The 12,274-nt window shown below is 40.3% G+C and overlaps 1 protein-coding gene across 3 annotated transcripts in view; it reads left to right on the top strand.

Moving 5' to 3' along the window:
* The window catches only part of anln (anillin, actin binding protein), a 113,019-nt gene that overhangs the window by 22,976 nt on the left and 77,769 nt on the right, over nt 1-12,274 (top strand). For all 3 annotated transcript variants that reach the window (XM_068056683.1, XM_068056674.1, XM_068056667.1), the window contains exons 4-6: nt 6,847-7,190; nt 8,845-9,076; nt 9,794-9,987. In XM_068056683.1, coding sequence (XP_067912784.1) covers nt 6,847-7,190; nt 8,845-9,076; nt 9,794-9,987 — 770 coding nt within the window. The remainder of the gene's footprint in view (nt 1-6,846; nt 7,191-8,844; nt 9,077-9,793; nt 9,988-12,274) is intronic.

Raw genomic sequence — 12,274 nt, 5'->3', positions numbered from 1 at the left:
GTTTCTGTGGATCACACTGGTTTCCACAAGCTCCCACATGCTGCAGCTGTACCACATCACCTGCCCTGCCATACTGATTGTGTTGTAATTAACTATTTTCTTAATTTTTAAAAATTAATGCCTCTCCTCACCAGCACTTACTTGACTAATTTAAACCTTGGTAATACAATGAACCCTACTGCTTAAAAAATGAAACAAAACAGTAGACCCAGCTTCTTACTTCCCTTCTGCTTGCATACCTCAATCAGAAGGTAGATACTTAAATTTTAATTTTTACTTTACATAGTTCCAATTTCCAGCTATTAACACATGAACTCTAACAGCAGTGCAGCAACTTAGCTATTTACAGATACTCCCTAACAGCAGTTACTCACCAACCATTCACCTTACAGTTTTCCTGAGATGTCTCTGTCTCAAGGTTGTCCTCTATATTTCTGGGAAGCAACTTGCATCTTGTACAGCTACAGGAGGCTGAAAAAGGAGCACCTCTTTCCCCCTCTACACCGAATTCCCATGTGAACCCAATTACCACCTTCACACTCTGACTGCGAGTCACTCAGGTGAAGTCTCCTCTCTTTGCACCCCTTACTCCATGTGGTTTGAAAATCTTTTATTTCATAGCAGATTTCAGTGGCTCTGGAGAGGTGTGGTGCGGATGGACATAGGTGATCTTTCAGGGCTGGAAGTATGATTGGGTGTGGAGCTTAAACATCAGCTCAGGTCAAACCAAGGTCCTATTATGCAACTTGAGTTTGAGCAGGCAACCATGGGAGGGGTTGGGATCAGGGACTAAACCACAGAGTTTCTGGTGGTAGCCAAACAAGATGGCATTGGACTTTCCAGTGTTGTGCTGCAGAAAGTTTTGGCCATGACTTGATGTCAGGCAGTCAGACAGTGCAGCAGCAGATGTATAACTAAGGTTGAAAGTGGGGAGGGTATGGTCACATATGTGTGGAAACTGACCTCATGCTTGCAGATAAACTGTAACTCAATGCCCTAGATTTTAAACTCCTGAATGTGAAGGCCTGGAATTCTCCTTTCATACGTTTAATACTTCCTTTCCCCTTGCCTGCATTTTTGATGTTTCAGCAAAAATTAGTTCGAGGAATATAAAACTACAGCGACTAAAAGACAAATTGTTTTCTGTTTTTATGAAGAGAAAACTTAGGAATCAATGTTTTGAAGAATATATCTGTATATTCGTAGTGGAACTTGGGGCATGCTATTTGTTTCATATCAAGTGATGTTGTGGATGTGCTCAGCTAACAGTCTGGTTTGCATCATTGGTATTGATACTATTGGACTGGCGGATATCTGCTTTTGTTTCAAATATTGGGTAATAAAGTATCAAAAAAAATACAAATACAGCAAGCCAATCAGTGGAGTGCATGTGCTCCAAAGGAATATTTTGGCGTGCATTTGTGTGCTTTTCACTGAGCAAGTTAATTACTTGCAGAACTCTGCAGAGAACTTATTAAATCAGATTTGTAGGTGGGATATTTGAAGGGGGCCGAAACACACTCAAAGCTAAGGCATGTATATAATATGAGCAGTGTTGCTACAGTTTGCTTGAGTCACTTGAGATAATGCATTTTTGTATGTCTGCTCTCCTTGGCTGACTTGTTGGATACTTGGCAGCCTGAGAAATGTCAAAAGTTTGATTCGGTGAAGTAAGTTTAATTTTAATCAGACAGAAATTTAGCCTTTTGAAACTAAGTTTTTAAGCGATCAGAATTGAATTTTACTTGCATATGTCCATTTTACAGAAAAGGTGGTGGATTTATTGGAAGCCAAGAAAAATATCAGCTTTTTCTCAACATTTTAAAAATTAAAAAAACTAAAATTAAAGAAGTTAATAGTTAAATATAGTACAAATATAATAAATTGGGATGAGATAGAACAGCTTTCCAAATGTAGAATTGTTTAATCATTTATTACAATAACGTGAGACTACTGGCTTTCAGTGGTATTATTTCTGTAATGGATCTTAACATAAGAACGTAAGAAATAGTAGCAGGAGAAGGCCATTCTGCCGTTCGATCCCACTCTGCCATTCAATCAGATCGTGGCTGATCTACTTCAACACTGTTTCCTGCACTATCCCATATCCCTAGATGTTTTAATATTGTCACGGTCTTGGTTTTTTTTCTCCTTACAAATATTGTGTGTGCTTTTAAGACTGTAAAAAGATCAATGCACCTTTAAGACAGAAAGTTCCAGAGACTCAGACTGCCAGTTGCATTCTGGTTGCCAAGCAACAGCAGCAGGAGAGAGAGGTCACGTGAGTCAATGTTGCAGTTTGACTTTAAACTTGCTGGAAAAGACTGATTTTAAGCTGAGAGTTCTAAGACGATTTGAACTGAAGAAGCTCTGTTACACTCTCAAAATTCTACAAAGCTTCAAGCCGAATTTTTTCCCTAAGAAAAATGTAAAAAAAACTTTTCTTTCTTACCAAATTATCGGTATTTGCTGTTTATCACTGAAGGGACAGTTTAATACTCCAATAGCCGAACTGCTGAATTCCTATCTTTGAAGGGCCTTTTTTTTCCCCATCGGACCACTGTGAAGACTTCAAGCAACCTTTGACTTTCTACATTGGAAGACTCCATTCGTCAGGAACACAACTTGCCAAGACTTTATTTATTTTGTTCTGAATGGCCAGCTAATGTAAAACCGAACCATTGTTAACTTTTGTATATGTATGTATGTGAATGTGGGAATTAGATTTTTAAATAAGTTATAAGGTCTTTAGACATCTTGGTGTTTAAGATTTTAGGTTTTTTTTAAATCAACGTCTAATTTGTTATCTAAAGATACCTGGTTTGGTCCGCTTCATTCGGGAGATACTAGAATGTTCAATTTGGCTGCACTTCCTATTTGAAAAGCTTAAAGAAATGGTCTGTGACCTGTGGAGCGACAGGACTGAATTAACAGTGCATTGCTCCCGCTGTGGTCGTAACAATATGTAAAAATCTATCGATCTCGTTCTTTAACGTACTCAATGACTGAGCCTCCATAGCCTTCTGGGGCAGAGAATTTCAAACTTTCACCACCTCAATAAGGTGATTAAGGCATTTGGAACCCGTTCCTTTATTAGCCAAGGTATAGAATATAAGAGCAAGCAGCTTATGCTGGAACTGTACAAGTCATTAGTTAGGCCACAACTTGAGTACTGTGTGCAGTTCTGGTCACCTCATTACAGAAAGGATGTAATTGCACTAGAGAAGGTACAGAGGAGATTTACGAGGATGTTGCCAGGACTGGAAAAATGCAGCTATGAGAAAAGATTGGATAGACTAGGACTGTTCTTCTTGGAACAGAGAAGGCTGAGGGGAGATCTGATTGAAATGTACAAAATTTTGAGAGGCCTGAATAGAGTTAATGTGAAGGGCCTATTTACCTTTGCAGAGAGGTCATTGACTAGGGGGCATAGATTTAAAAGGATTGGTAGAAAAATTAGAGGGGAAGTGAGGAAAATATTTTTTTCACCCAGAAGGTGGTAGAGGTCTGGAACTCATTTGCCTGAAGGGGTAGTAGAGGCAGAAACCCTCAACTCATTTAAAAGGTGTCTAAATATGCACCTCTGGTGCCATAATCTACTGGACTCTGGACCAAATTCTGGAAGATGGGATTAGGCTGGGTGGCAGACATGATGGGCCGGGTGGCAGACATGATGGGCCAAGTGGCCTCTTTCTGTGCCATAAGGTTTCTATGATTCTCTGAATGAGGAAATTCCTCCTCACCTCAGTCCTAAATGGCCTGCCCTTTATTTCTGAAACTGTGTCCCATGGTTCTAGACTCCCCAGCCAGGGTAAACATCCTTCCTGCATCTACCCTGTCGAGCCCTGTTTATATATAAAAAAAGTTGCATGCTTGAATGAGATCACCTCTCATTCTTCTAAACTCAACACAATAAAGGCCCAGTCTATTTAATTTTTCCTCATAGGACAATCCCTCCATCCCAGGAATTAGTTTGGTGAACCTTTGTTGTACTCCCTCTATGGTAAGTATATCTTTCCTTGGGTAAGGAGACCAAAACTGCACACCAGGGTCTCATCGAGGCTCTATATAATTGCAGTAAGACATCTTTACTCCTATACTCAAATCTTCTTGTAACGAGGGCCAGCATACAATTTACCTTCTTAATTGCTTGCCGTATCTGCAAATTAGCTTTCAGTAACACATTAACAAGGACATCCAAATCCCTTTGAAGTTCAACACTTCCCAGCCTCTCTCCATTTAAGAGAGACTGTGTATTTCTGTTTTTCCTACCAAAATGGATAACCTCACATTTCTCCACATTGTATTCCATCTGGCAAATTTTTGCCCACTCACTTAGCCTTTCCAAATCCCCTTGAAACATTTTGCATCCTCTTCACAATTCTCACTTCCACCTAGTTTTGTGTCATCTGCAAACTTGGAAATATATTTAATCCCCACATCCAAATCATTGATATAGATTATGAATGGCTGGGGCCCAAGTACTGATCCTTGCGGTACCCCACTAGTCACAGCCTGCCAACCTGAAAATGACCAATTTATTCCTACTCTCTTTTTATGTCCGTTGACCAGTTCTCAATCCATGCCAGTATATTCCCCCTCAATCCCATATGCTGTAATTTTGTTTACTAACGTCTTCTGTGGGATCTTATCAAAAGCTTTCTGAAAATCTAAATGTACCACATCCACCGGTTCCCCATTCTCTATTCTGCTTGTTATTTCTTCAAAAATCTCCAACAAGTTTATTAAACATGTTTTCCCTTTCATAAATCCATGTTGACTCTGCCCAATCCTGCCTGCTATTATTTTCCAAGTGTCCTGTTATCACGTCCTTTATTATAGATTCTAGCATATGACTGATGTTGGACTAACAGATCTGTAGTTCCCGTTTTCTCTCCCTCCTTTCTTAAATAGTGGAGTTACAATTGCCGCTTTCCAATCTGCAGGAACCGTTCCAGAGCCTATAGAATTTTGAAAGATAGCCACCAATGCATCTACTATCTCTACTGCCACTTCTTTCAACACTCTGGTTGTAGATCATTAGGTCCAGGGGATTTATGTACCTTAAGTCCCCTTAATTTCTGTAGTACTTTTTTTTTTACTAATAATATCTTTCAGTTCCTCATTTACATTAGTCCTTTGATTCACCATTATTTCTGGGAGGTTTTTAGTATTTTCCTCCGTGAAGATAGACATGAAGTATATGGTTAGTTTCTCTGCCATTTCCTTAATCCCCATTATAAATTCTCCTGACTCCACTTGTAATGGGCCCATATTTGTTTTAGCTAATCTTTTTCTTTTTACATACCTATAGAAGCTTTAACGGTCCATTTTTTATGTTTCCCGCTAGTTTACTCTCATTCTGTTTTCCCTTTCTTAATCTTTTTCTTGGTCCTTCTTTTCTGAGTTCTAAAATGCTCCCAATCCTCAGGCTTACCTTTTATTTGGCTACTTTATATACCTCTTCCTTTGGTTTAATTCAATCCTTGATTCCTTTCGTTAGCCACGGTCGGCACACTTTCCTTGCTAGGTTTTTGTGCATTAAAGGAATGTATTTTTGTTCTAAACTATGGTCACTCTTTTCTAAAGGCTCATTTACAATAAGGTTATTAATAAGTCCTTTTTCATTGCACAATACTTGATCTAAATTAGTCTGTTCCCTAGTTGGTTCCTCAATGTACTGCTCTAGAAAACCATCTCACGTACATTCCAAGAATTCATCCTTTACGAAATTAGTACTAATTCGGTTCACCCAGTCTATATGTAGATTGAACTCACCCATGATTACTATATTACCCCTGTTTCACGTACCTCTAATTTCCTGATTTATACTGTGATTTACATTACCACTGCTGTTTGGCCTTTAAACAACTCTGACCAATGTTTTCTGACCCTTGCTGTTTCTTAGTTCCACCCAAACTGATTCTACATCTTGATCTTTAGAACTAAGATCATCTCTCACTACAGTACTAATGCTCTCTTTAATTAACAGCTATCCCACCACCTTTTCCCAGCTTCCTGTCCTTCCTGAATGTCGTCTACCCTTGGATATTCAGGTCCCAGCTTTGGTTTTCTTGTTGCCACGTCTGTGTAATGGCTATCCGGATTATACATATGAATTGACAGCTCAAATAAAAATTCATCTGTTTTATTGCAAATGGTACAGGCGTTCAGATACAGAGCCCTTAATTCAGTTTTTTTACAGTTTTTGTAAACTCTCGCCCTATCTGCTGGCACACTCTAAGTTTGCAATTACTGTCCTTCCTGCCATACCCGGATATCATTACCTTTATTGCTACCTTGATCTTGTGCTGGTCTTTCGGTTTCGCAGTTTGTGAACTAATTAATAAAATGCTGACTTTAGATGCTGGCACTGTAATGGTTAAAGGAAAAGGTAATTACTAGGAGTACTTCCAGCTTAAAACTGAGCAGCTCCCACATTGGAGGCCTGAAATGACAGGTCTCTGTGGAGTTAAGGAAATTACTTTAAATTGCATATATTTCCTGATCTAGAAGGCTTGACTTGTTAATTGAATAGCAATGGTTTACATCAGAAACATTCCTCTTTTTAAGTATTTTAAACACTGGTGGTATGTTAGTTATACAACTGTACTGACAAGGTATTTGAATAGCTAGTCTTCTAAGCATAACGGAGTTTCAATATTTCTGTTTATTATACCAACTCTAATTGCTAGAATATTTTTATTTAACATTTATTAAATTCTAAACACTACTGCTTGGATACACTACTAAAAACAAATGCTCAATAATTGCTTATATTATAAAATAGAATTTGAACAGACAAAGAATTCCGTTTGTCATAGTTTGCGTTTTCTTCATAAACAGGTAACGAAATTGATTCGCATGTATCGCCCGTACACTCACAGAAGCCATCTTCCCCTCCACAACAGCAGACAGTGAGCACTGTCGAGTCTACAACTCCAGCTGGAAGGAGAGGACGCTTTGCGAACCTTGCCGCAACAATTAGCTCCTGGGACGACGACTTGAGCCACCCGACTATAAAGCAAAACAAACTGCCAGGACAGCCTGGTACTGCTTGTTTACCAGTCTCTTCGACAGCAAACAGAGTGGCAGCTACTGACAGTAGCAGTATTAAACAGCAAGCTACAAGAAGTCCTCCAAGATCTGTCGAAAGCGTAGTTAACGAAACAGCCTTTACTGTCTCACAGGTAGGTCAAGCTTTTTAAAAAAATTGTCACAAATCCTAATAGTAAATTGTGATTCTCAGAACATATTTTTTGTTTTTAAAAATATATATATAATATATTCTAATTTACTAATCCTGTGAAGTTTGCCTTTAACTGCTGCCCTGCTGAATCAAAGTACTTTGTTGTATCTTTAAGGAAGGGTGGAGGTGTATTAGCTAATGCCTGCATGATAATTTTTTATTGTACTGTTTGAATCTTTTTTGAATGAAACCGGTCACCTTTTTGTTGTCTTGGACAGGAAACATTTTGTGGTTACTTTCTTCCCCACCCCCTTTGAATTTTCTGCATAACTATCATATATGCTGCGATACAGTCCCTTAGGCACCACTGCCTTCCAATTCATTGCCATAAATGGTCTTTTTTTTTAATATGTGAGCTTAAAACAGGAGTATTTGCAGATATTTGACTGTGGATGAGTGGGATTGGGTTAGCCACCACTGTTGAGCCTGTATTTATCATTATCAGATGCTGACATCTGTACTTTCTGACAGGAAACATTTGATACTGATCAAGAGTGACATTCCTAGCTTTTTTACGTTCAACTAAGAGCCGATTTGTAGCTCCCAGGTTTAGTGATACAGCACTGAAACAGGCCCTTCGGCCCGCCGAGTCTGTGCTGACCAACAACCATTTATACTAATCCTACATTTAATCCCATATTCCCTGCCACCTTCCCTCAATTCTCCTACCACCTACCTACACTAGGGGCAATTTTACAATGGCCAATTTACCTATCAACCTGCAAGTCTTTGGCTGTGGGAAGAAACCGGAGCACCCGGTGGAATCCCACGCGGTCACAAGAAGAACTTGCAAACTTCGCACAGGCAGTACCCAGAACTGAACCTGGGTCGCTGGAGCTGTGAGGCTGCGGTGCTAACCACTGTGCCACCCACGTTTATATCCAATAACTTCTCAAACCTGGGCTGAATTACATGGTGACTTTGGTAAATCAGTCACTGACAGAACTCTATTAGTGTTAAAAGAATATAATGACTTGTGGACATTGATGCAATGCATTAGAGTGATCAAGTACGGTGGATACTCAGCGATGCCCAACAGTTAGCTCCAAGTCCCCTCTGTACTGATGAGCAAAGCACTGGTTCTTTACCACAGGAATGGAAAATTAGAGGCTTTTTGGCTAAAAAGTGCCAGATTCAGTGATTGATAACAGGTCCCCAGAGACTGCTGTGGTATGTGAAACTTCATTTAAGTTTGTTCGTTTTCATGTCTTTACACTCTCTTTTTCCCTTGGAGAATAGTGTGGCATATTGGAAGGATTCTCAAGCTGATTAACAACCTAATAGGCCATGTTTTGAATGCTCCTTCCGTGGCCATCAAGTCCAGGAGTGGGACTTGAACCCAGAGCCCTCTGGCTTAGAAGCAGGAGTGCTATCAACTGAGCCAATTTAATTAAGTAAAAGAAAGGAAATCAATTTATCAACAAACACTTACAAAAACTTGATTTCTGGAAGTAACGAGTATAGCATTATTTGGGTGCAATAGCAATTTGTCTTTTTTTTTTGAAGAAAAATTCTGATAGCTTTTGCAGTGTCAGATTTGTGGATATACATAAATTCTGCTGAGCTTACTTGTACAGGTTGATCTATTTTGTCAGGGAGCAGTTCATTTGCCCAAAGTGCTAAGTCCAAAAATAGCCGAAGAGCCCAAGACACCACTACCTGAAAGGGCACCTGTTGAGAAAAAAGTCCAGCCTAGTCCAAAGAAAACTGATGCCAAATCATTACCAGCGAATGGGGCATTTGCCCAGCACCAGACCCAGTCCAGAGATCAACTAACCAAAGCGTCGGCAGCCCAGGTTCAGCCTAGAGACATTCTAGCTACTCCAGGTAAGCTGTTTCTCAAGCAATATTAGGATGTGGGTGAGTATGACAAAGTTACTGAAGCCAGTTTCCTTTTATTTATGCAATTCAAAGAACTCAAATTTATTATGCACTTTTGCACTTGAGTACTTTAAAATGGTTTTCTAATATAATTGTTTGTTGTACTTAAATTGATCGTCCAATATTCTTTTCCCATCTTGGGTAAACCAGTTGGAATGCTCCAATTGCTCCCCTTGCTGAGAAGCACAGACTGGGGATCATATATCTGAGATCTTCCAATCTGTAGGACACTGGCCAGTGGCTTTACCTATTGCTCAACATAGTCTGTGCCATACAGACGGTTGGGGAAGAGGACAAGAAAGCTACAACGCTGATTTAAATAAAGTAGTTTCCTTTTTAATATTGTTCCAAGTGTAGTTAACTTCAGGATTGGTATTACAAATTTCTAAAATGTGATCAAGTATTTTTAAGAAAATGTATGCTGTGCAACCATGGACCTTTTTTTTTAAAAAAAAAAGAATATTCAATAGTTTGATTCCTGCACTTGCTGTTGAATTATTCTTGTTCAAAATTACTGTAGAAAAACTAAGTTTAAAGACAAGCAAAGTATTTGGAATATCGCACGTACTTGGACAATTGAGTTTCTCATTATCACTTGCTGTTGAATTCTAGTTTTTATTGGATTGTAACAGATGGCTCCTTTAATCCCCAAATATATTACAGGTGGTACAGGGGTCAAGTCTTTCCTGGAACGTTTTGGTGAGCGTTGTCAACAGCACAGTGTATCAAGCCCTGCTCCATCCACTCCTGGACAGAGAGCTCCAAATGTTACTCCCAGCACAAAGGCAATTCAGGAGCGACTTTTTAAACAGCACGAACCTTCTGCTACTGCACATCTAACCAAGCAGCTTAAACAGGTCTGAACTTGAACTTTACCCCAGGATTCATTCTTGGCTCCTAGATAGAAACAGTTCAAGATATGTGGTCTATCTCTGTTACTTCTTAGAAAGAAAGACCTGCATTTATATAGTGCCTTTCATGACCTCAGGACGTGCCAAAACATTTTACAGCCAATGAAGTACATTTTGAAGTGTAGTCACTGCTTTTGAGTAGGATCCCATAAACAACAATGTGATAATGAGCAGCTAATCTGTATTCGTGATTGTTGGTTGAGGGATTAATTTTGGCTATGAAGTGCAAGGTATCAGTTATGTCCACCTGAGCGAGCAGATGGAGCCTTGGTGTAACGTCTCATCTGAAATACGGCACCTCCGACAGTGCAACACTTCCTCAGTACTACACTGGCATATTAGCCTAGATTATATGTTCAGCTGTCTGGGGTGGGACTTGAATCCACAACCTGTGACTTTAGAAACTGATAAAGTATATGAACAGACCCAACAACAACAGCTTGTATTTATATAGCATCTTTAACAGAATAAAACATTCTGGTGCTTCACAGGAGCATTTTAAAGCAAAATTAGACACCAAACCACAGAAGACGTTATTGGGGCAGATAGTTAAAAGCTTGGTCCAAGAATGAGGGTTTTAAGGAAGATAGAGGGGCTTGGGGCCAAGCAGGTCAAGGCATGGTCACCAATTCTGGAACACTTAAAATCAGGGATGCTGAAGCAGCCAGAATTCGATGAGCACAGATATCTCGGAGGGTTGCGTAGCTGGAGAAAATTAGAGTTAAGGAAGGGTGAGGCCATGGAGGGATTTGAAAACAAGGATGAGAATTTTAAAATCAAGATGTTGTTTGACTGGGAACCAGTGTAGATCAATGAGCACAAGGGTGATTGATGAACAAGGCTTGGTGTGATTAAGGACACGGGCAGCAGAGTTTTAGATGACCTTGAGTTTCCAGAGGTAGAATATGGGAGACCGGCCAGGATTGTGTTGGAACAATCAAGTGTAGAGGTAACAAAGGCATGATTGAGGGTTTTAGCAGCAGTTGACCTGAGGCAGGGGCGAAGTCAGGCAATGTTAAGGAGGTGGAAATAGGCGGTCTTAGTGATTGGCGGACATGTGATCAGAAGCTCATCTCCGGGTCAAATATGACACCGAGGTTGCCAATAGTTTGGTTTTTGACAGTTGCCAGGTAGAGGGATGGAGTCAGTAGCGAGGGAATGGACTTTGGCGCAGTGACTGAAGACAGTGGCTTCAGCCTTTCCAATATTTAATTGGAAGAAATTTCTGCTTATCCAGTACTAGATGACAGATAAGCAGTCTGATAATTTAGCCACAGTGGTGGAGTCGAGAGAGCTAGTGGTGAGGTAGAACTGGGTGTCATCAGCACACATGTGAAAATTAACACTGTGCTTCAGATGATACTGCCGAAGTGAATCTTCTCAGTGAGAATTAGGAGGGGACTAAGGATAAATCCTTGCGGGCCACCAGAGATAACTGTGGGAGCGGGAAGAGAAGCCATTGTAAGTGATATTCCGGTCACGATTAGATGGATAAGAATGGAACCAGGCAAGTGCAGTCCTGTCTAGTTGGACGACAGTGGAGAGAGTTTGGAGGAGGATGGTGTATCAACTGTGTCAAAAGCTACATACAGGTCTGATGAGGCGGGATAGTCTACCTTTGTCACAGTTACATAGGATTTCATTTGCGACTTTGATAAGAGCTCTTTTTGCTACTGTAGCAGGAGCAGAAATCTGACTGGAGGGATTCAAACATCAAATTCTGGGAAAGATGGATACAGATATGGGAGGTGACATTCCATTCAAGGACTTTGGAGAGGAAAGGGAGGTTGGAGATGGGGTGGTGCCTTTGCAAGGACCAAGGGCTTATTTTTTGAGGACAGAGGTGGTGATGGCAGATTTAAAGGAGCAAGAGACAATACCTGAAGAGAGAGAACTGTTAACAAGAGGGCCAGGAAGGGAAGTTGGAGGGTCAGCAGTTTAGCGAGAATAGGGTTGAGAGCGCAGGAGGTGGACAAGGTCAGCTTTGACGCCATAAGAGGAGATAGAATAGAAATTAAAGAAAAGTGAGAGTTCAGGGTTAGAGCAAGGAGAACTTGGAAGAAGCTTGTCTCAATGGGCTGGTGGAAGGGAGGAAAGCAGCAGATCAATCTTAGTGACAAAGACGTCCATGAGCTCTTTGTGCTTAATATTGGAGGCGAGGGTGGAGGAAAGAGACAGGGGAGAGGTGTTTAAGATGGTTTGCAGTAGAGGAAAGAAGCGGGGGTTATCTTTG

The sequence above is a fragment of the Heterodontus francisci genome, chromosome 2, assembly GCF_036365525.1.
Source record: "Heterodontus francisci isolate sHetFra1 chromosome 2, sHetFra1.hap1, whole genome shotgun sequence".
Taxonomy (NCBI): Eukaryota; Metazoa; Chordata; class Chondrichthyes; order Heterodontiformes; family Heterodontidae; genus Heterodontus; species Heterodontus francisci.
The sequence above is the reverse complement of the archived record's forward strand: the minus strand, read 5'-3'. Positions and strand labels throughout refer to the sequence as shown.